General features: G+C 41.0%; 1 protein-coding gene across 1 annotated transcript in view; it reads left to right on the forward strand.

The window, feature by feature from the left end:
* The window catches only part of CSMD1 (CUB and Sushi multiple domains 1), a 1,361,167-nt gene extending 1,339,377 nt beyond the window's left edge, over positions 1–21,790 (forward strand). The window contains exons 66-70 of the mRNA XM_048497567.1: positions 8,955–9,116; positions 10,207–10,319; positions 11,018–11,105; positions 13,560–13,692; positions 17,197–21,790. Of these exons, the coding sequence (XP_048353524.1) occupies positions 8,955–9,116; positions 10,207–10,319; positions 11,018–11,105; positions 13,560–13,692; positions 17,197–17,356 (656 nt within the window). The 3' untranslated portion in view covers positions 17,357–21,790. The remainder of the gene's footprint in view (positions 1–8,954; positions 9,117–10,206; positions 10,320–11,017; positions 11,106–13,559; positions 13,693–17,196) is intronic.
* Positions 21,791–25,177: the final 3,387 nt, after the last annotated feature.

Consider the following 25,177-nt stretch of genomic DNA (forward strand, 5'->3'; position numbering starts at 1 on the left):
TCTTCAGCAGAATAGTTGGATTTAAATCCAATAGCTCCTCAGGAACCAATGAGTCTGTTGTGGTTATTTTAAGGGTAAAACTATATCTGAACATCTGTGATCATTTTACTGTCACTTAATTGTGGGGGAGGGTTAGGGTTTCTTACACATATCCCTTAACATGTCTTTTTCTGTGTGTAAATTATTGGATTTCCTGGTGGGAGGAAGTGTGCCACTTCCCCACTTTGCAGCACTGACTAAGATCCAGAGAATGCAAGCAATATGTCTTTCTGCCTAGCAAATAGCACTAGAGTACAGAACGCTTCCAAAGGCAGTGAAGGTAATGTCATTGATGTGAATATTTCCAGAAAAATGACCCTATCAGGTGATCACCAACTGTGTAAGCTGGAATTCTGCTGACTGGAAATACCCTGTCATCTATATTAATGTACTTCCTCCCTTTCTGATTCAGAATGTCTTTATTTCTCTAATCAAATATACAATAACAACATGAGTGAAAATGCCCTTTGATTTAGGTGTTGATTAAATAATGTCTGAATTCATGTCTCTAGGATGAGTGGTAGGTATCCAGAATACTACATTTTCAAGAGAGGGAAGCAATGCTGGCTCTGATTCAAATAAGTGCCTCATTATATGAGATGTGTAATGCAAAAAATGGCAGTGAACAAGCTTTCCTGTGGCCTTTTTTCTTGCAAGAGATGAAAGTGAGGACAGTTTAAAGCTTCTCTTCCCACCATTCTATGCTCCACAGATGAATTATTTTTCTCATCATCTTCTTTATCAACATAATTATTCTTGCACAGCTCTTTATCATCACCATACCTGCACAATTCTGTGCATCTTAGGAACCGGCTTCAGCATTCGCAATATAGAGTACATCATCCTTTAAGACAAGAGCATCTTATTAGCTGCAAAATAGACTCTGGTGCACATGGAAAAGTACATGTAACAGGAGAATAGCCTTACTGTGCCATCTCCCATCCACATTGACAATCTGTACATCACACCTTGAAAGGCTTAATATTGCTTTCACCTTTTGAGAGCCTAAATAGGAATATACACAATATTAGACCTTCATGCTCTTTCAGAGTGTGATGCTACAGGTTGCCTTGTGAAGAAAAGAAAACCATGTTTCTGGAATGTCTTCAATTTTTCAGAAAAAGAAGTCCTTGATGCTTTGACAAGACTTAACTGCCTCAAAGACTTTAAGGAGGAAGATAAACATTTGTAGAGATATATGTGGCAATGGTCAGTAACAGATTCCAAAGAAATCCACCATCAATCTGCACTGATAATGAAGAGGAGTACATGGGACATGAGATAAAGAATTATTTGATTGAACATGCAATAGAACATCAATTTACAGTCCCATACACTCCAAAACAAAATGGTGTAGCAGAAAGAAAAAATTGCTGTCTCACTGAAATGTCTAGATCAGGGGTAGGGAACCTGCGGCTCTCCAGATGTTCAGGAACTACAATTCCCATCAGCCTCTGTCAGCATGGCCAATTGGCCATGCTGGTAGGGGCTGATGGGAATTGTAGTTCCTGAACATCTGGAGAGCCGCAGGTTCCCTACCCCTGGTCTAGATGTATGCTCCTTGAAGCAGAGCTACCTGACAACTACTGGGAAGAAGAAATCAACACTGCTACCTACCTATTAAAGGCACAACACTGCTACCTAACTATTAAAGGCACCATTTGGATTGTGGTAAGGACATAAACACAGTCTGAGTCATCTAAGAATGTTTGGATCAAAAGCCTATGCTTTCATACCTAAAGAAAAGCAGACCAAGAAGGACCTCAGAGTGGAAGGCATTTTTGTCAGATACATGCTGGGATGCAAAGGATACAGAATCCTTAACCTCAATCTTCAACCCACACACAAAAACCACCAAGGTCTACAATATAGTCTGTCAATGAAAGGGAAAAATCAAGAAATGTGGCTAAAGTAGATATCAGTGAAGTCACACTACCAGAGAAAAATTAAGCATAGCAAAAAGAAAAGAAGCATCTGAGCGGAATGGACAACAATGTGCTGAATCAGATGAAGCTAATCAACCAGTAAGGGATGCAGAACATGTATCAGATGGTCAACCAGTACCACCAAAGATACTCTCTTATCAAGCAAAGACAGAGCCTTCCAGATAGGCATTCTTGACATAGCAAGAATGCCTGCAATAGAAGCAGAAAAATGAAGAAAAGCTGCAGTAGAAGAGATCTAATCTTCGATCAAGAACCAAACATGGCCACTTACAGAACTACCATCAGGGAGGAAGGCAGTAGGATGCAAGTGGGTCTTCAAACATGATGTAAAAGTGAAAATACAAAGCTTCAAAACCAGATTAGTTGCTAAAGGATACTCTCAAAAGTATGGCCCTTTGCACACTAGCAGAATATAGCGCCCTAGGGATGGCAAAAACGTCATCCTTGGGGAGCTGTTCGTACAGCTGGCACTGCTGCATCGCAGCAGGTCCAGCTGCACCACCCCCAAGCGGGTGCGAGGTTTTCCAAAAGCAGCGCCTTTCTGCCGGTACCAGCATGAGAGCGCCGCTTTTGGCCCCTGTGCTATGTGACAGGAACTTACCTTGTCTTCAGTGTGCAGCTCAGGACAGCTGCAAAGACATGCCTACGCTGCCTTCTGACCTTTGGGGGTCGGAGGGCAGCATGGGCGTGTCTTTTCAGCTGTCCTGAGATGCACACAGAAGACAAGGTAAGTTCCTGTCACACAGCAGACCTATTTCTTATCAATGGATTACTGAACTATCCTTACTGTTTTGGATGGGTTATAACTAAGAAATTCTCACATCTATTGTTTTATGACCAGTAGCGAACAATATATTGGACATATATCGAGGATTGTATGAATTTGGAGTGTTGTACCCATTAATACATTCTGTCTTTTTAAGACGATGAATTGTTCAGACATACTTGCCATAGAATAAGTTTTTGTCCATGCGCACTTGCCGTAGTTAAAGGTTAGGCGTTTCTGATATATTGTGAGGTGAACTTAATGAATTTCCTAGAGCCTAGAATGCAAACATGTAACAGCAAATATTTTGTTGTTCAAAGTATTCAGATGAGCAGATATTTTCCCTGCAGTTTTCATGTGCTAGTATAGGTATAAGACTTACCACTGTGATGTATTGTTGAAGATTTTCACGGCTGGATTCAACTGGTTGTGCTGGTTTTCCGGGCTGTGGGCTGTGGTCTGGTAGATCTTGTTAGGAATGTTAGGAACAAGATCTACCAGACCATGGACACACAGTCCAGAAAACCCACCACAAACAGTTACCAATGTGACATTATGAGAAATCTAATAATCCCTCATTTATACATTGCAGAAGGGTGTTGTGAATTAAGCAATAAGTTGGTGGAACTAGGCACATTGTAGTTAACTCTACTTCTTTAATCATGATTAAACCATGATTCTGTATGTTCCTCTCTATATGTTAGATTCTTGTAAACCCATTGTACAGGAATGATGCATGGGATCTTTGTGTACTACACATGTCATCTTTAGCTTGGGGAACAGGGTTCTTTAGTGTGATGCTGAAAAAAAATCAAAGAAAGCACATAATCGTTATCAGGGGCATACTATAGGTGATAATTATAGGTGATAATTTTAAACAGTTAAAGTGTTTAACACTATCTCTAGGGATGACTATTCCCTAGGTTTTATGAACATGAAAAATTGGAGTGATTCAAGGAAGACAAAGATTGCATTTGACTAATAGGGGAATCTCTTCTATTATATGCAATATTCCTACACCGAACATGCTCAGTTGAATGCATCCCAACATCCACAGATTGGACTAGATGCGTCATAATGCCCTGTTTTTGTAGTTTCAGGCAGCAGCAAGAACAGAAGGGAGTTCAAGTCTGCTGTCAGCTTTCATACATGGCAAGAGTCAGTGGCATATCACCAGAAAATGGAGCCTGGGGCAAGAACTGAGTTTTCCACATACCCCCATTGACGGCTGCCCTCCCCCATCTTCCCACAGAAGTGGGAGTGGCTCAGCTAGGCTGGGTGATGGGGAGGCTACATACAGTGGCAGGCCTGCAGCAGCTCCCCTCCTACTGGCCAGGCACTCTGCCAGCCTGGCCAGACCGCCTTCCTCTCCTGCTGGAGCTGGCAGGCAGCCCGACTGCTGCTGTGCCTGCCTGCCTTCAAGTGGGGCTGGCTGGTGGCTTGGAGTGGTGGCTGGGGAGGATGGAGGAGGGGTGTGGAGCCAATTTTCTGCCCCCCACGTGACTAAATGGGTGCCGCTGGGGACATTTGACCCTTGAGTGGTACACCCCTGGCAAGAGTAGTCTGTGTTCCACTAACTTCAATAAGGTTTAATAGTGCAAAAACCATGCACAAAAATAACTTAAACTAACTTTAATTTGTGAACATCTAGCACAGCGGAGTAGTTTAATAGCCACTTTGCAAGAAATTTCTCCCTGGCTTTGGCATATTTTGGACAGTTAAAAAAAGTGTAATAATGAATCTGCCACCAGGAAGGCATAGTCAAAAAGGCACTGTACTGGAAGCGTCTTAAGGAAACAACCTTTTTGTGTGTGTTGTAGGTAATGTGTTGCAGCCTGCTACATTTATTATTGCTTTTGGGGAACAATCAGCAAGGGGAAGGGTGGCATATAAATAAGAAAGTCATGTGAGAATTAAAATTCGGCTGGGCATTTGATTTGCGCAACAAGTGGGAAATATTTCCTTCCAGCGTATTTAAGTAAAAGGTCCTGAACCTCTCTGAGAAGCTTCTTAAATAATTAGTATTCTTTTCCTCTCCATTAAAAGGCTCAGTGGCCTCCATGAGCTCAGTTGAGTAATTTTGTAATTCGCAGCTCTGTTCCACAAGGGCCAAGAGTGCCTGTGGGTGCCTACTGAGTAAATACCAGAAGGTCTTCAGCATTGAGCAGCATAAACTTTCCAAGTTGTCTGAAGCTTCTCACAGAGTTTGGGCCTGAAAATCGATGAAGCATAAAGAAATATGTGGTATCATGAGCATCCTGTAATTTTCAGAACTGCTGGTTTGTAATGAGCCATAGGTTGTGTTCATATTGGAAAACCACAATTAGGAGATCTGCCTTACATTTCTTCATACTGCCTTACATACTTCTTCATACTGGAAAATGAGCATGCATATAATAAAGAGCTCCACTCATCCCTATTTATGCGTGTATACTTTTCTTTGAATGGTGCTTTGAATTCAAAAGTGAGTTAACAAGCATGTAGAGCCAGTAAAAAGCAATGTGAATCAAAGGACTCTCTCTACAGCGAATGAAGAGAGACACAAATGCAAGCAAGGCTATGATACAAGACTATATTCTGTGTATTTTATATATACATATACAGTGGGAGGGGGTGGTGGTTAAAACTGAAAATGATAAAAAGGAGTTTCTGTAGTGTATTGTCGAAGGCTTTCACGGCCGGATTCAACTGGTTCTGGTGGGTTTTCCGGGCTGTGTGGCCGTGGTCTGGTGGATTTTGTTCATAACGTTTCGCCTGCATCTGTAGCTGGCATCTTCAGAGGTGTATCACAGAGAAAAGTCTGTTTCACACTGTGTCTAAGTGAGAAGGGAAAGTTTAGTATGGTATATTGTCCCAGGGTGGAGAACCAATCATTAAGTGTTCGGGTGGAACTTGCTATGCAAAGGTGTGGTTGAGTGCATTGTATTGCGGGTGGGGTTATCAGTCCATTTTTAAATAGTTTCTGTAGCCTTAAGCACTAGATTCCCTCAGTAGCTGTTGCTGGACAACCACAGAATTCCAGGAGTCAGTTTCTGTGAGTAAAGATGGGGAAGGGAGGGGCCTTTTCCTTGCTTATTTTGACCTTTGAGAGGATTCATTGGGGTAGTACCTAGAGTTGCCAACTCCATCTTGGAAAATTTCTGGAAAATTGTGGTGAAGTCTGAGGAGGGAAGAAGTACAAACACCCACTTTATCCATGGGGGCAGATCTTTGTCATCAGGAGTTAAGTTGTAATTCCAGGGATTATTTGGTTCCACCTGGAAGCAGGCAATCGTAGGCCTGGCAGCAACCTCAGAGAGACTTGATACTCTCTGATTTGCATGACTCAACTAGACCTGGCCGCTTGCTACTATTCAACAGCAGCCACCCCATGAAAGCCCGTGTGGTGTAGCATTTAGAGCTTCAGAGCAGGATCTGGGAGACCCAAATTCAAATCCTCATCTTGCTGTGAAAGCTCATTGGATGATTTGGGACCATTCACATTCTTTTGGCCTAACCTACTTTACAAGATTGCTGTGTGGATAAAAAGGAGAGGAGACTAATATAAGATGCTTTGGTCTCCACTGTGGAGAAAGACTGTAGTTTTCTAAGGTAGCGGTGGGAGGAGGGGAGAGACAAAAAACCTAAGATCAGGGGGCAGATAAAGGTATCTTGGCTATTGGTTGGAAAGGAGATAGGATTGCCAGTTCCAGGTTTGGAAATTCCTGAAGATTTGAGGGGGAAGAGCCTAGGGAGGGTGGGGTTTGAAGAGGAGAGGGACATCAGAAGGGTTTTAGTACTCCACCCTCCAAATCAGCCATTTTTTAGGGCAAGTAGTATTGCCAACCTTCAGGTGAGGGCTGGAGATCACCCAGAATTTCAGTTGATCTCCATATGTCATAGATCAATTCACCTGGAGAAATGGCATTATATCTTGCTCAGGTTGCCAGGAATTTCCTGTTTTGAAACCAGCTAAAGGGAACTGGTCTCTGTAATTGGGGAATCCCTTGTGATTTTGGGAGAGCTAATGCCACCAGTGCTGCTCTGGGATAGCAAGAGGAAGAAGGTAGAAGGCCAGAAGGATGATGGGGGGTCAGAAAGAGAGAGTGATGTTGGGGGGGGGGACAGAAAGAGATAAAGTGACAGGCATGGAGAGATGGAAAAGGTGTGGCAAGAGTGATAAAGAGTGAGGGATTTGAAGCAGCAGGAGGAGAGGAGAAAAGCAAAAGTGGGGGAAATGGGATAGCTGCTCCATGAGGTTTCTTAGGGGTCACTTCCATGTGTCTGTATAAGACAGTACACATGGAAACAACAGGACTAGAATATATACAGTACTCTATTTGAATAGTACATTGTATAAAAAATTAGACAGCCTCTTCAACATGCAAAAATGCATGTTATTAAAAAAATGAGAAGACAAGAGCCATTGGAAAGGACAGTAATGCTAGAAAGGATTGAAGGCAGCAGGAAAAAAGGAAGACCCAACATCTGATGGATTGACTCTATAAAGGAAGCCACCATCCTCAGATTGCAAGACCTGAGCAAGGCTATTAATGATAGGACGTTTTGGAGGGTGCTGATTCATAGGCCGCATTTGCAACAGTTTAGAGCAGTGAGGGGCCAGTAAAAACGCTGGTGTGTGGGGGGGGTGTTCGAACTGCTGGCGCTGCTGGAGAACAGTTGCAGTGGCGAATACCCCCCATACCGGTGTTTTCTCAATGAGCAAGTCTTTTGGAAAATGCTGTCTTCCACCCAGTGCCGGGCTAACAACACCAGGTGGAAGGCGGTGTTTTCCCCACACTGTTTTTTTTCCGCCTCTTACCTCCTCTTGGCTGTTGTCCTCTACAGAGGCCAGGGGACACACCTGCTGGCCTCCATCCCCACAGGCGTCGCCATGGCCATGGGGGCGTGTCCCCTGGCCTCTGCTGAATGATAGCAGCCGAGTGGAGGTAAAGGGCGGGAAATGGTGGGCCCCATTCGAAGGCGGCACTGTGGGCCGCTGGGGCACCGAGGCTGTTTACAGGACAACATGTAAACGGCCCTGGGGGGGTTCAAGTATGCCAGTACAGCCCCGCTCGCGAGGCCCATATGGAAAGGGCCCTAGGGTAACCATGAGTTGAAAGCAACACACACAATTTTAAAAAAGAATTGGTTTACAGCCACCTTTTTCCTTTGCTGTTCTGACTTTCATTAATAAAAAAAAGTCCAGCATAGCTTTAAAAAACAAGCCAGTATTCTTAACTTTCTAGCTCTGGAATTCAGGGGATATAAAAGGCAGCACTGACATTTACTCTGCGCCATGACAGCAATTTTTGATTTAGATCATATTTCATCCACACACATATTTAGATTTCAAAATCTGAAGTTTCAGGGTGAATCAATAATATACAACATGTTCATGATGTAGTATAAATGACTGTAGATCTTTTCTTGGACTAAAATGCATTAGAAAAATAGTGGCACAGTTAGTGCTAATTAATGGCTCAGGCAGTGATGGGATTCAAATAATTTAACAACCAGTTCCGGTGGTGGGATTCAAAGCTAACGACTGGTTGTTTACAAGCACCATTTTAACAACCGGTTCAGCCGAAGTGGTGTGAACCTGCTGAATCCCACCGAGTCTCTGTAAAGTGAGGTAGAATGTTCTAAATAAATTACTTTAGAATGTTAATGTTTGATGGTGTATGTAGTAGGTCAGTGCATACCTGTATTTATTCACACAAGAATCTCCCTGAAATCTGAAGTGCTCTCTCCTGCACGTTTTGCCAAGAGTGCCTAGATTGCTTCAAGCATGTTCTCAGGAACAGTTGAACTAAACTTTTATAAATATACACAGCTGTATTACAGTCAATGGATTTTTCCATCAATATTGTTCCCATACATAACCAAAATACTAACAACACCTTAAAGCATAATATTTTTTCCCCAAAACTTTTTGACGGCTCTTTTTGAAGGCTTTTTGAAGACAGCAAAAGAAAAAATGATATTTGCTCTGGACTGTTCGAACTACAGCAGGAAAATGTCACAATACATCAAGATTCACCAGAAGTTCATATGCTTTGTTATCTTTGACAATATAAATATTTAATTATAGCAAAGGTGACTAGATATAAAACAGGATGTGGGCACTAATAGTGTGCTAAATAATGAATATATGAACAAGGAAGAGATGCATCTCCTAGCAGTTTGTAGTGATTTACTTTCTTTGTGCATTTTTCCTTCAGTTCCTTCAGATGTATTTTTTATAAATTCATTGTGGAAGGGCTTTTACGAGCACCTAGGAAAGAGGCAGCCTGCAACTCTAACTGTTGACTGGTTCAATGCTACAAGCAGTAAGGTGAATGCCACATTTCTTGAAGTATCCAGCACACAGCTTAAGCTATCAGGTAAGATTGGAAATTGAGCAGGGGGTGGTTAGCTATGTGAGGCTGATGGAGGTTTTTAGGAGCCTTTTGCCATCTGTTTCGAATACACCATGCAGAAGAATGCTGTTTGTGCCATGCGAAATTCTGGTCATGAGCATTGGTAGTTACCGTGTTTCCCCGAAAATAAGACAGTGTTTTATATTAATTTTTGCTCCCAAAGATGCACTATGTCTTATTTTCAGGGGATGTCTTATTTTTCTGTGTTCTGTTCGTCGGGCATGCTTCCAAACAAAAACTTTGTTACGTCTTACTTTTTGGGGGATGCCTTATATTTCGCACTTCAGCAAAACCTCTACTACGTCTTATTTTCTGGGGATGTCTTATATTCGGGGAAACAGGGTAGGAACTGTCAAATCTTGCATTTCAGTTTGATTAGAAATGCTTTGCACAAAATGATTGGTGACATGGGCAGGAAATGCTTGTTGTGTTGGGAGTTCAGGGCGCAAGTTTAAATTATTGTAAGATAAAGCAATAATCTTCAGGGTATATAACTAAGAACTATTGTGAATAGAGATGGACAGAACCTTGGACAAATGATCAAGGAATATTCCTCAGTCACCTTAAAAAAAGTAGGAGGTGTTTCTCCTTTGTTGGATCCCACTGAGATCTGGTAACATTAGAAGTCCAGAACTGTACATGATAAGCTGATCTTTTATTCCACCTATGGTGGTAGGGTGACAGGCAGTTGCCTAGTAACCCACAATTCTGGTATGAAAATATGACTAGAACTTCCTGGGTACAAGTCACATGGAAAGGGTTCCATGAGGCTGAGGTAGCGGATGACCTTGACGTCTAAATGAAATCGTTTGTTATATCAATAATTGATTTCTTTACTGACTTGTAGATCTGACTAATAGAGTCACCTTATTGTATTATTTATTAGAGGAGAAAAAAATCTAAATATGCATCAAATTATTGATGCAAATCAATGTTACAATAGTGGAGTATGTATGTCCTTTGAAGGTTTTCTTAATTTTTATGCGGCCTTTATAAAAGGTTACAACAAAGTAAACTATGCTTTCAAACATATTGCATATGATTTTCTTTATAGGTGTGTACAAGAAAGAAGAAGCTCATTTACTTTTGAAAGTCTATCAAATTAAAAATCCTAGAGAGGGCTTTGTAAGCAAGCTGGAAAATGACAACTGGGCATTAAATGGCTATGTAAGTAAATATACTGACGAGGCTTATGCGGCTTTGCTGCAGTCTCTAGTTACTTGTTATATTCCTTCTCACATACTTTTTTAATGACTGGTGGCATACTGCAGTATGCATTAAGTAATGTACGAAGCACATCACAAGTCCCCTGGTTCTTAAGAACAATAGTCGATGCATACGTCTGCCTTATTGCCTCTGCTTTTGGGATAGACTGTTATTGCCCTGTTGTTCTGCAAGAATGAAACACACAGCAACTGAAGTGGAAGATTTTTATTGGGCCAACTTTCTTATCAGTTTTTTTTTAAATATATTTTGTGTTGCAAGAATGAAAGCAGGCATTTAAAAACACCTTATTTTGTTGGAGCTAATTCATTAAGGTGTATTACACTTGGAAAATTATTCTTAAGAATTATTGATACATAAAAAGTTAAATTGTGTACCAGTATTTCAAAAGCATCAGTCCACCAGCTTCTACAAATGCGCAGAGTCTTTGTAACTGTGGACACATTTTTGAAACTGTATATAAGGTCTTAAGTTCCTCAGTTGCAAACGAGACTTTCATATTGTTAAAGATATCAGTGTCCTTTTGTAATTCTGTAATCTTTGTTTTACTATTGTATCCCTCATCATCAAATGCAAATCAAAGTGAGGTTGCTTTACCCACTTGAAGTCTGAGGCATTTTGGCCCGTTCTTTTTGTCCTAGGTTTCATCGGGGCTTGAAAGAGGTGTGTTCACATATCAAGGTGACATCCACGGAAATGGCTTTGGAAAATTTATGCTTCAAAGACAAAGTAAGAATGTCTTTAGTGTGCTGTATTCAGTATGATATCCTGATTTAATTCTCATGACTTAAAATCATTGTGCTGGCAACTAAAGTATATAAAGTACATGTCTTGTTTGCAATTAATTGCTTTCATTTTTTTTTACAGATAATCTAAATTAGTTAAAATGTGTCATTATTAATTTTACTGTTTAGTGCTGCCATTATATTTTGTATGCCACATCAGCCTAATAAGAGGATTGCAGTAAGCTCCCAGAAAAGCAAACATGTTTATGAGGAATAATACATGTTGCTGATTACGTGGTTTTAAATGTTTTTTACAAATTATAGACTCAACTTTTCTATTATTATAGTCCAGTGAAATAAATTAGCTAGACCTTGGAAGGATAAAGCCATTTCTGATTTGCTAAATTTGAGAACCAAATTACGCCATCCTGAGCCTGACTCTGGTTGAGGAAGGCAGGATATAAATTTAATAACATTTAAAAAATACGTGTGGATGTGAAACATTGGCCCTTTCCCCACTTACCGTTTGCTGCGCGCTACTCTCCCCAAATAGCGCGGGGTCCAGCGGCGCTCCCCACAAGTCCGGGTGGCGACAACGCAGCCGCCCCGACTCTGCCGCTCTCCCGCCCCCTCAGCGTGCATCATTTCTGGCGCTGAAGAAACGGCACCTTCCGACTACCCCGCGCGGTGGGGAACATGACCCCGCGGCAGAAATCACGCGCACTGAGAGTAGCACGCCGCAAACGGTAAGTGGGGAAAGGGCCATTCTTTTTTGTAATGCTCTTTCAGCAAAGATAGCACTTAAGTAGTTCTTGAGAATATAGAATGTGTGATTCATCCACTACCCCAGTAATCCTTTAAAAATCTCCATAAGGCAGGCCAAGGTAAATATATATACCTAATCCTGGCCTCTTGTTTTGAGATTAAGGGGTTGTCCTTGTATTATAGCTCCATTTTTCTAAATTGTCATTCTGCCCTATATCCTGCTTTGTTGAATTTCACTTTAATGAACAGAATTTCTAAACCTGATTCTTGGATCATGTACAGTTTGCTGCATCTTTCTCCCTCCCTTCTGTTAGCAAGAAAACTGGTCCTGAATCTCCCTCTAATACACAAGCTTGGTGGAAAAAATACTCTTTTATTTTGCCAGCAAAAGGAAGAACACAGAGAAACATGTCTCCCTAAAGCGTTCTTCAATACAGTCAAGTTTTAGCATATAATTCGTAATTCTCTTTGTTCCATATATGGTTGTATTGTGTTCCATAGCTATTTCATTGGTTAAAAGTGCTGACGTACCTTTTAATTCAAGTGTGCATGTCCATTACTATCTAAAACTATGCTTATTAGAAACTTTTGAAAAGACACTTCCCCTTACTAATTGGCAATTAGGTTAGTTGCTAAGCTGTACCCCTTATGTGGATCTCCCATCAAGCAAGCACTGTACCTGCTTATACCACTCTACTATGTGATTTTATTTTTCCTCCCAAGGATTCCCCCATCACTTCCATTTGGGTTGTGGGTTGCTAGCAATGGCAAATGTCCTCTCAATGTCTCTTGACTTGAAAACCTCACAGAGTAGCCATAAGTCAGCTTTGATTTGATGGCAAAAAAAGTCTGTACAACTTTACTGTGTGTTATACCCACTGTTTGAGCTCCCTGTAAGTATACTAATTTTGAACCAGATGAACATTCTTCAAGGGCAGCTCCATGTAGGGTGTATTATAGTAGATTCCGCAGGACCTGTGTACTCCGCAGAGCCTGTAAGACTGAGTTGTTCCACTGAGCCTTTGGAGTGACCAGCCGCTGATTAGAATGCCCCCTTTTATTCTCCTTACATCTGGGGCCCCCTTAACATCAATGGGACCCACCGTTCTCCCCTCCTTGGGAGAGTTTTAATAAGGGTTTTATCGCTGGACGCCGCTTTATTGTATTGATTGCTGTATTTTAATGGGTTTTTTAAGTTTTTATAGTTAATGGAGTCTGTGTTGTTTATTATATTCTGTATTTGTTGTTTGCTTCATCTGTTCTGGTTGTATTTTGTTATGAAGTTACATTGTGCACCGCCCAGAGCCCTCCTGGGGTAGGGCAGTATAAAAACGCAATAATAAATAAATAAATAAATAGAATAGAATAGAATAGAATAGAATAGAATAGAATAGAATAGAATAGAATAACCTGGATGTTACCAAGGCATGCATGACAGTGGGTTGGTCAGCTTTCATATAAATCTACTATCTTATGCAATAGCTCTCATACAATATTATTTTAAAATCTAAAAATTCAACTGTAATACTATAAATTATTCTGCTCAAACCTTCACCCTTGTCTTCTAAAATTGCTCATTAAAAAATCAGTGTGAGGCAAAGATGCTTGAAATGAGAGCCCAGCCTTGCTGAAGTTGCTGTAATAACACGTGTAAGAATTTAATCTTTTTTCCCCCCCTTTCTTTGACTTTTAGGTCCTTTGAGCGTAGACACAGATCATCCCAATCATTACTATGGCACAAACAGCAGTTCTGTTGCAGCTGCCATCTTGGTACCCTTCTTTGCTCTAATATTATCAGGGTTCGCATTTTACCTCTACAAACATAGGTATGCTGTATGTGGTCAACTTGAAAACCTCATGTGTTACATCATTTGAAATAAATGTGTAAATGTATGCTTGGTGGAAAATTGGAAGACAAAGCTTTTAAACTCTGCTGCTCTAAAATGTTTGATGGAAGGCAGCAAATTGTAACCATTTGCGATCGCAAAATGATGATCAGTTGCAAATAACTAGGTTTTTTCCCCTAAAACTGAAGTAAAAGTCTTAAGAATTTGACAGTTGTTAGCCTGAATCAGGTCAGATAAAATAGATTTGAGCCAGTCAACTGTTGTGTGGGTAAAAAAGGAGGAGGGTTCCTTTTTGACTAGCTAGGCATGGGACCTGCATGTACAAACGCCATGTGGGCTGGAGGCTGTAGTAAGGAGGGGGATTTAGCAAAATTGAGTGAAAGAACTGGCTGGATCAAGCCCATTGCCTCTGAAACCATAAGCTTTTGTTAAACAGAGTGGTCACAATCCAGCCCAAATTAAGCATCTGCAACACTACCATTTAGCATCAAGCAAGTATTTAACTTTTCCAGTTCAGTTAATAGGATTTGGAAGTGTTTAATGTCAGCTGAGTCATGTCGTATATGCACTTTGTCTTTTCAGGTGCCTATGAGTTTTAATCACAGAATCCATAAAACCATAGAGGAGGCAGAATGAGCATACTAGTACACGTTGAATGAGTTTATGGAAACTGCTGACACAATTAGCAGAGTACCTCCTAGCATGAGAATTAGGCACATCAAAGCAATCTGCCTTGTTTGACAGAAGGGTTTTGAGAATGTTGTTTTCTATACCAGAAGTGAAGAATAGTTGACTCACTGCAGGACAAAGATGCCAAAGAGCTGCTCAGTGGCACCACTATTATTTGACATGCAGTGTAAACACCAGGAGCATATCTACAATAAATAGCACCTGGGGCAATCAATGAAATTGTGTGCCCCCCCCCACCCGGGCCGTTGTCCATCAACATGCTGGAGGGTGCTCTGCACATGCATTAAAGTATTCAGGATGGTGGGAAATCAGGCGCAGGGGCAAGTTTATTGCAATAACCACTTCCTGATAAATCATGGTGTTGAGAATCTCTGATTCTATTGAGATGCTTGTCTTGAACATCAAGTTCTTTTTTTTCAACAACAATCTTTATTAGGCATTTAAAATAGGCTCTAGAGCGTTACCAGACATTTATGAAGTACAAATCAAGAGTACATTCAAAACGCAGACAGAAAGACTGTATATAGCAGTAAACATTACTTAGAAAGTTCTGTCACTTGCAAAAGAAATTTTGCTACTTTTTCCAAGAGCATGACATCTGTATTGTTTAACAGAAGCTCCAAACAGAACTGTCAGAGTCTCTTTCAGATTTGTCTAGGGCCAGCCTGGGAGAGAAATTCTTAATGTCCACATATCTCGGACAGTCGAGAATGTTGTGAGCAAGAGTCTCCACTTGGTTTTTACAGTGTGGACAAACCCGATCCTGGAGAGGGATGGATAAGTAACCACCCTTTGTAATGGCCGATGGGAAAGTATTGGATCTGGCCCTTGTGATGATCCATCTCTGTTGGGGTTCAGTTAATAAAAACATCAAGTATATTTACATATAATAAGTTGGATTCAAAAATCTGTGAACAGACCAGAGTTTGTAGAATGGATTTTTGCAGTTTCTCGTTCCCACTAAAAAGTAACTTTTGAGTGTTGGAGTATTCTCAGGAGAACATGGGAAGCCACTCAGGAGGCTGATTGAGATATGATCAAATTACCTGTACAGATCCAGTATGCCCACATACCTGTTCCACAGTATGGACATTTACTGTTCTTTCCAGTAACAAAGGATGCTGAGCTCACAATGCATGTGGAACATTCCCTGATGCAGAACCTAAATAGACAAGCACACCAGGCCCTCTTGATCTGGCACAGCAGGGACAGGCACTCACAACTGGCTGCACTAACCACTGCTTGCAAGAATGTAGCCCACTTTTTACCTTGCTCCAAAGGGAGGTTGCCAAAGTTGCAAGTGACAGGGGAAATCATTTCTACTGTATTCATCATTGGCACTGATGGAGATTGGTTGAGGAAAGGAACTGCACAGTTCACCCCATTGCTAAAATTCAGAAATATCGCAACTATCTGAAATCAATTTTTAAAATGATCCAAATGGGAAATAATCCTGAAGATATTTCTTGCCATTTACCAGGCACTTAAGTACAGGAATGAAAACATTCAGCACCTACCAGAAAGCAATTCCCATCTGTTACATTTCACATTTGGCAGTATCTATTGGTGTGTTTCTTGAAGTTTATTTCACTAAACTTGGGATGAATGATTTAATGTAACAGAGAAATGAGAGTATTTGTGTCCTGTAGTTTAGCAGCCTGATTCTCAGAATATACAAGAATGAAAAGATTTTTCTACATCACTAGTAGAAAATATTATGAAAGGCAGTGTTAATGAGCGTTCATCTTTTCCCTGTCACAGCCTTTAACTTTTTTTTCAAGCAAAAGTCACATACCCTGTTGAGCTGCTGACAGAATTCTCTGAGGGAAATAACTATCTGTTGCTTCCCTGTGTTCTTTCCATTATTTCTAATAGTGGATTATGCCAAAGTTGCTTTTTGTCTCTTTTCCAATTCATCTTCCCTAGGAGTAGCTCTCCCGGGAGTGATCCCACTGGGAAGCCTGTGTGGAAGAAGCAACCATGTGGGTCTTTCCCATCTGATTAATCCTGGTGGGGAGAGTTGAAAGAGAGCCACACAACTGGTGGGCCCATCCCTGACGCTAATGGTTCACAACACGCTTGCCAACATCATGACTGTGCCACTGGAAAGAAACTCCCATGTCTGTCTCATGTATCTGTGGATCTGATGCTTTTTCTGATCTGATGCTATTCATTTACTTATTGTTAATTCATTGTTCTCGTTAGCAAAAACAAGTTGACAGTGCCGCCATCTAAAATATCAAGCGTTGGTTGGATCCAGTGGAGGATTACCACACGTTGTTGTACAAGTGCACATGTTCTAAAAAGACCATTCTGACAGGCTGTGGTGAGTTGTCCGGGCTGTGTGGCCGTGGTCTGGTAGATCTTGTTCCTAACATTTTGCCTGCATCTGTGGCTGGTCACCTCTGAAGATGCCAGCCACAGATGCAGGCGAAATGTTAGGAACAAGATCTACCAGACCACGGCCACACAGCCTAGAAAACCCACCACAACCAGTTGAATCCGGCTGTGAAAGCCTTTGACAACCATTCTGACAATTTGCACTGAATTAAATTTATTGTCTCCGAACTTGTATTTCCATTTGTAGATTGTATAAGTAATTGTTGGGATCAACCGGTACTGTAGAATGTCTAGCATTACTGCTTAGGCAAATGTAACTATACTGTGTTTACATTTTCATTCCTGCATTGCTGGATCCAACCCAGCATTGGACTTAATGTACCGGGACTGTTAAAAATTACTTCAATCTGTGCTGTATTATTTGCATTGACGACTTATGTTTTTCTTCTCTAGAACAAGACCAAAAGTACAGTACAATGGATATGCTGGACATGAAAACAGCAATGGACAGGCATCATTTGAAAATCCTATGTATGATACAAACTTAAAACCCACAGAGGCAAAAGCTGTGAGGTTTGACACGACTCTGAACACAGTTTGTACAGTGGTATAGCCTTCAGTGCCCAATTTGACTGATTCATAGCCATACCTCTGATGGACAAGCAGTAATTCCTTTGGTGCCATATACCAGTTTCTCTTCTACTCTTGGTTCTGCTGCTGTAATCTCTACATTTCCAATCAACATAGATGCAGCAAGGCTCTCTGGTAAAAAATGTCAGTCTTCTGGGGAATCAAGACCAAGATAATTTTTTCATCTCAAAGGTGGATTTGAAATACCTGGCTGCGTTTGCTCCAAATCAAGGCACACTTCGAAGGAAGACTGTCAAGTCATACTCATCTATCATATTTAAATGCCTCAGACTTTCACATTTGTATGTGGCTGGATGCCTTTCAATGCAGTCTTCTGGGCACTTAGATCACTCCTTTGGGTACTGTGACAAACAATAGCACCATAAATTATTCCCAGGAATAAGAACATTGGGAAGGAGATTTAAACAAAACAAATCAACCAACAACCACACAAGCTTTCTTGAATGAGAAGACTACCTTCCCTGGGGGCTGCACACATCTACAGAATGCTTGACCATTGAAATCTTCTTAACATTTAGAACAAATCTACAATATATCTCAGAAGTTCATGCATTAAGGCAGTCTGCAAACTTCCCAGTCAGCTGTTGTATTGCAAAATATTAATGCACAATTTTTTGCACTAGTGTGGTATGAATGACTGCGTACGATACTGGTTTTTAAAAAATCAAATATACAGGGTTTATATACACACTATTCATTGTATATAGGCATCTGTTTCTTTTTCTTTCTTTCTTTTTTTGTCAAGCAAAGCATTCCATGATCCTTGTGCGTCTATTACCTTGTGCGTCTGTTAAAGAACGGTTCCTGTCTTTTAGTCCCGGTTGGATAACTTGGTCACAAAGAGACTATTTTTTCAGTTTATTTTTCTCTGTAGTCTACAGTTCAAACCAGCCAGAGGGGGTGAGGGGGGGGGCACATGTTTACAAATCTTCATTCCCACCCAGTAATTTTTTAGATTTACTTTGATGTCACTCGTTAATGCTGACATATTCTATAACAGCAGGGGGGTCAAGCTGCTGCTGCTGCTTGCCATGTACAAAATGTGAATAGTAATTTATTTTAGATAGCTCATAAAGCATGTGGGCCTCTGCCTACAATACAGTCTTCCCTTTAGCATTTCTTTTTACACTTCTCCCACTGCTTTCTGACGTGGCATTGGATTTTTTTTTCCATTTTCCATTTATCTTAAGTATTCAGCCCCATCAGACACTACAGCATTTACATGTCTCCACGGCACGCGCGGTTGTGTGTGGATGTGAGCGTGGATGTCTTTTTCCACTATATTTTTAACTGATACTGCTTAATGCTTTTGTAATCACACAGCTTGACGGAGAAATTTTCAGATTTAGAAGCACTGAGAGTTATCCAACAAGAGTTGCCACTTTTTTCTCAAAGCAAACTGGAATGTGACAAAAATGGATAGGATAGGCAGTTGATTCATAAGAGATTTTTACAGGCACTAATCCATGGGTGGCCAACCTGCAGCATGGGTGCCACAGGTGGGGCTCAGGCAGAAAGAACCTGTTGCGCTCCATCCTTGGAATAACAATGCCTGTAGGTGCAGCTTTAGCACTAATTTTAGGCCTACACTCTGGCCTACCTCTGCGGTGCTATGCTGCTTCCACTGCTGCAGCTCAGAGGGTTAGAGGCAAAATTATGGAAAGGCACAGGGGAATATGTACTGTAATGTGTGCTAGATTGGCATGATGTCATTGTTTGGACTTCATTTGTGGAACATACTGGCAAGAAGGTTGGTTACCACTCTACTAATTTACTCTAATCAACCCTAATTGAATTTCAAACATTCCATGAAGTTGTTATCCTACGAAAGGTTATCCTGTGGTGTGCAGAAAAGCAATTAATACTGGTGGGACCTCAGGACACAAACCCATACATTGGATTGTCGTCTTATAGTATGGCGTGATATGTACCATTATAGCATAATTCCATGAAATTTTGCACTGGTGTATTTCTTTTTTCTTCCTTAGGACTATAACATTGTATGTGGCCATTGATTTGTTCCCTGGTATTTTTTAGAAAATTACTGTTACAGTTTTGGGAGATTCTGATACTTCATTTTTTTAAAGTAATTTTACAGGCCAGGATCTAAACGACCACACTACTAGTTGTGTGTATTCAAGGAGTCTTTGTGCCTGCCGTCTCTCTGCCCCATGGCAAACCATTTTATTAAGTATCAAAAATGCCACTGGACATGCCAAAGCCTGTCGGCACACCAGTAGAAACTCTTTGGATCCCAGCTGTGAGTCCCACTCTCCCTCTACTTTTTAAAATATTTATTCTTAGTCGGGAGAGATTAGCAATGAAACAAAACACCAAAAATAAGTAATGATAGTAAAGAAGTTTTTTTAGTCTATGCTAAACAGCAGAAAGTTTGCAAGGCCGTCTTTTATCAAAGTAGAAATCCTATATAGTTTTGATGGAAGATACCAGCAATACCACTATATTTAGCTGTTCCTCATGCAAAGGGGAGGGGGGGGCACACTGTTTAATATAGTAGTCTAGGAGATGTCTGGATATTTTTGCTTTGCTTTAGAAAGAGATAACTTTTAATTATTCCATGAGAATTTACATTTTTATAAGGTAGCCAACAGCTTTTTGTTTGCTTCTTTGTTTCGGCATGTTCTGAAAGGACAAGAATAACCAGATTAAAAATCTCTACGTTTCCTGTCCAGATGTACTGCATCCTAGTTGGCTTGAACTGTTGATCACTGGAGAAAGAGAAACTTTGTTTTGCTGTCCTCTGGAATCACTTTATTTAAATAGTAGTGATGGCAGAAGTAACCAAAGTCGTTCAGAGAATCGTAAACTTATAATTTCTTTCTAATTCCTATTCTATCCGAGTAAGGGATAGTTTTATAATAAATTATTGTTATTGGCATATGTCCTGATCCAGCGGTACATATTTAGTCATATGAACAAGTGGATCTATGGCTTGTGACAGGAGTTTCATTCATCCCAATGGATGGAGCTGTGCATATACAAGGAACACATTCATGGCTTAGGTCCCTTTCTTAAAATGAACTGGGAAGCTTGACCAGCAGAGGAAACCCATGCATGTACTTGAAGAAATTATTAGATCCAGGTAGTGAGTATCCAGTCCTGAACCAGAAAATCCTAACTTGGATGATTATTTCTCATTAAGTATTATTATCTAAACAAGAATAAGGCTGTTTCTGCTTTGAAGAAGAATCAACATTTTGACTTAATACAGCCAAACTTTTTATTCTAATACAGTAAAGAGGTCAGTGGATACTAAGCTTCCTGTCTGTGGTTCCATTGATTTCAATGGAATTTGCAGAGAAAAACTTTGTTTTGTAACCACGTTTCTGGAAAGATAGCCTTGCCTAATAAAATAGGACCATGGGTTGTTTTTTTAATTTTTCTTTGTCACCTCTGTGCCTATCTCTTGAAAGATTTCTGTTTCCTTCATTTCTGTTATGACAGCATTGTATTGCACTAACCAGGTTAGAGCTTCCATTTCTTCCATCCTTTTTTCAAGGTTCCATGCATGTCCAGAGTTGCAAATGGTATACCAGCCCTGCAGCCCCCACACTCAAAGTGCCACATAGTCCAGTCACATGACCAGGACTTAAGCAGTACAGTGACTTAAATACCAGAGTTGAGAACACTCCAGCTGATGTAGTTCGATCATCCCAAAAGCAGTCGTGACATCAAGTCTCAGAGGTATTTACAGTAGACTGTTCCCCACGATACACTAGACTGATTATAATAAATCAATGATAGATATGCTGTAAGAAAAAGTTCCGTTAAAAACAAAAAACAGGTTATGTGCTTCAAAGCTGTTTAAATCTGCTGCTTCTATCACCCATCTTGCCTTTCTCCAGGCTAGCTGCAATAATTTTTTTTCTTCTGTAATATATTTTGTAAACAAACAAAAAAGCTGTTATTAAAGAGGGGTGGGAGGGAGTTTTAAAAATAAAACAGCTGGCATTACGATCAAGTCCAACTAATTTTCATTCCCAGAATTCCATTCTGCCATTTCACGACATGCTGCTGTGACATGAAGTAGGTGCAAAAGAACTTTTTTGTACAGAGATATATTTTTTATGAAAAATTTGTAAAATTATTAAATATGCTGTACTTTTTGATTAATGTAGGTAAATTGTTTTAAAAATGTTTTTACAATACAAAAGGAAAAAAAATCCTGTACTTTCCCCCCCAATACTGTAAAATGCACCATCTTTAGCTGAATTTTCAGTTCTGAACCTATTACACATGTATTAATATTAAAGTGGCCTGTTTAAAATATACAGTAATTTTTTGGCAAAATTATAAAAGATTGTAATATAGCCTGTGCAATGCCACCTATCTTGAAAGCAAAATCAAATTCTAATTAAATATTTAATTTTAGATTTCCAGATTTATGTGTGGCAGTCTGATGTTGTTGTACTGTTCTTTATTTTTGTCACAAGTTTTGAAGGATTTCTGATATAAAACTAGACCTTCCGTAAGTTTCGAAGGATTTCTGATATAAAACTAGACCTTCAGTAAGATATAGGGTAATATTTATATCAGTTAGCTCTGTGTAGTGATGTGTTATATTTCTCTTTATTGTCACTGTTTTCTGGTTTGCCATGCTCTGATTTTTCTCTAAAGTCTGTGATTCCTCAGATAGCCTTCGTTTGATGAACATGTGTGTGTGGGGTGGGGGTGGGGGGGTTGTTAATAGATTTTCCCTCTAAAAAGCAGTTGTGCAAACTGATGCACATTACAATGGCATGTGTATGGCATGTGTATTGACAATGTGATGTAGCAATTAAGATTCAAATTAGAAAGTGGAGATGCAGGTTTGAATTCCCATTCTGCCATGGAAGCTCACCAAGGCCCCTTCTACACAGTTAATATATAACGGATTGCAGTCAGAATAAAGCAACCCATTTTCCTGTTTTCACGTTTACATGCATTCGTGCAGGCAGTGATTGGAGCCCACGGAAACAATCCGGCTTGCTGTTGTGCCTTTGCGTGGAGACACATCTGTCTCTTTTAAAAGAAATTTCCCGCACATGCGTAGCTATGCAGGCATGCACAAATGAACCCACACAGCCATGCTGATACGACCATCTGCACCTGCGTAGCTATGCAGACGTAAGCCAGGAATTTTTTTTAAAAGAAATGGCGGCAAATAAAGTGCCTCCTGTCAACTGTTTGTTCGTGAGTGGATGCAACCCAGGATTTTTGAAAAGACATACTAGTAGCACAATTCTAAAAAAAAAACTGGTTTGGGAGAAATAGCATGGGGCAGACTCATTTTAGGGACAAGATATGTATGAATTCACACCCCCCAAAAAAGTTTTTTAAATCATCCTACACCTGTGTTTATTGGCCCATGCAGAATGGGCCCAAGTTACAATGGGCTAGTTACTCTCTGTTAGCCTCATCTATCACACAGGATTATTGTAAAGATAAAAGGGAAATGTGGAAGTTATGTGGGGGAGAAGAGAGGGAATATAACTGTGAGGAAACTGTACAGTAGATATACAGATATATTACTGTATTGATGCTCCTTCGATACATCTGCAGAAGTTTGTGCCCTTTTCTTAAAATGTCCAGTCCCATACTCTGGTTTCTCCTTGTCTTTTCTAAAACTCCAGCCACCCATAATCAATTAAGTGAATAGCATGGGCTTGGATTAAAGTATTAGTAATGTGTAAGCTATATGCCCCCACAGGTCTCTTATTTGGGTCTCTGCTTGAACAATAGTGAAATTAATTCTGAGATAAATAGAAATCCCTTTCCTGTTGATATTTGACTGGATACCGAAGACAAGATGGAGATAGTCAGCAGGTTTTCATTTAACAAAAAATAACAAAATGCCTCGTGTGGAATGCTTCAGTTTATAAATTGAAATTGGCTGTCAGCTCTCACCATCTCACTCAACTTGCTACAGATCGCACTTTCCCCGAGTCCTCAAAGAGGTAAGAAGTCCCATCTTTTTTTCCTTTATGCATAGGGAGAGTGAAGCAGCTTGTTTCCCATTTGCTTGTGTCCGGTGGTGGCTGGGAGGTCCCTCCCCAGACTTAGCGGGCCAGCTGCGGCCGCGCTGCACTCCCTGGTGCTGGCCAAGCCGTGGACTCCAACTCCGGCTGCTTCTGAGGCCAGCCGGCTGTTTGGGGGTGGGGTGAGGAGCCAGGGAACAAGCGGCGGCTGGGAGCTGGCACAAGGGAAGGGGGCGGGAAAAGAAGTGCCCCAGAAGCCTTTGGGAGGGTTTTTAAGGAGCGATGAGGTGGGCGCGTGTGGGTCCAGGGAGGGGGAAGAAGCTGGGGCCCGTGGAGGGTGGAGAGGATGGGAAGAGCGGAGGTAGAGGAGGAGGTAGAAGGGAGTGAAGCAGAGAAGGAGGCAGAAAGGAGTAAAACAAAGTAACGGAAAGGAGGAAGGTAGAGAAGGAGGCAGAGGAGGCAAAGAAGAGAAGGAGGCAGGACGTGGGGGAATAAAGAAGGAGAAAGGGGGAAGGAAGCGACAGCAAAGGAGGTGGAAGAGCATGAAGCAAGAAACGGAGAAAGAGAGAAGGCAGTAGAGGGCTGAGGGCTGCTAGTGGGGAAAATTACCAGCAACCTGTGGCTTAAGTCACTGGTGTTTCCTTGGCCCCATAAGACCGGGGCTGCAGACGAGGAGCCTAGTACCCTGTAAAGGGAAGGTGGGATGGTTTACCAGCCACAGTCACAGACGGGAGAGGGAGGAATGCCACAGGCTGCTATTACCCAAAATGCTGGGGTCTGCCAGTGGGGGATTAGTGAAGAAAGAGGTTGGCAAGCTTGGAATCTTGGTTGCCTACGTTTATGAAAAGTTGATTTTGCAAGAAATCTGCAGGAGAACTTGTGTAAAAGTGAAACAGATTTTATAAAAAGAAAATAAAAATACAAATACACAGTTATCAAAACAGCAGAACACACAGGCAACCCTAGGATGTATATAGAGTTAAGTGGATAGGTTTGAAAAAGTGAAGGAATGTGGGGATTAAATGGCTGACATTGCCAGATCCTGAGAAGGAGTCCAGAAAAGCAGAGCCCCAATGCCCGCGCTGAACTTCAAGAAGGCGGGGGAGAAAGTAGATGGCATGCAGCACAACTGAATCAAAAGATGGTTCAGAAGTACTGGGCACTGAGCATTGGGCAAGGGGCTATTTTAAGGAGAAACAAGCCTTCAGGACTATGCAGAGTGACCCTTAATCACCTAAGACAAAAGGAAACCTATCCTTTTCAAGCAAAGACAAAAGAGAGACATAAAACTTAAGTGTTGGGTTGTTAATCTAACAGTTTGAGCACTTGGCTTTAATGGGCTAAATCAGGAAGTGCCTGAGAATGGCCAATGGCTGATTCAATTACAGCTGCAAAACAATGTATGTCAGTGTAAATAAAGTGGTCTTTAGAGAGAAATTGGCCAGAGGAAGAGACTAAAGTTAGAGTTGAGCTGGCAGGAACACCTTAGGAGCAAATACATTAACATATTCTTTGTTTCATTGAGGCAGATAGACCAGGGTGGGAGTGGGCTTCCACTGCAGTAGTATTGTTTTACCTTAACCTTTTCATGAAGGGTGTGAGGAGGTATTTTGCAAGGTAGATATGGGCAAGGGCAAGACCAAACAAGATTTTCTGTCTTTGTGGGTATACTAGACAATGCAGAAAATGGGATTCCCATCTTGGTATTGCATTGCTAGGCACCTCAAGGGATTGGCAGGATGGGTAGAGACACTGTTATAGTAAGAACAGCACTCCCCTATGCACCCTGTGTTGGTCTGGTAATA

Source organism: Sphaerodactylus townsendi, linkage group LG01, assembly GCF_021028975.2.
Source record: "Sphaerodactylus townsendi isolate TG3544 linkage group LG01, MPM_Stown_v2.3, whole genome shotgun sequence".
NCBI classification, from domain to species: domain Eukaryota; kingdom Metazoa; phylum Chordata; class Lepidosauria; order Squamata; family Sphaerodactylidae; genus Sphaerodactylus; species Sphaerodactylus townsendi.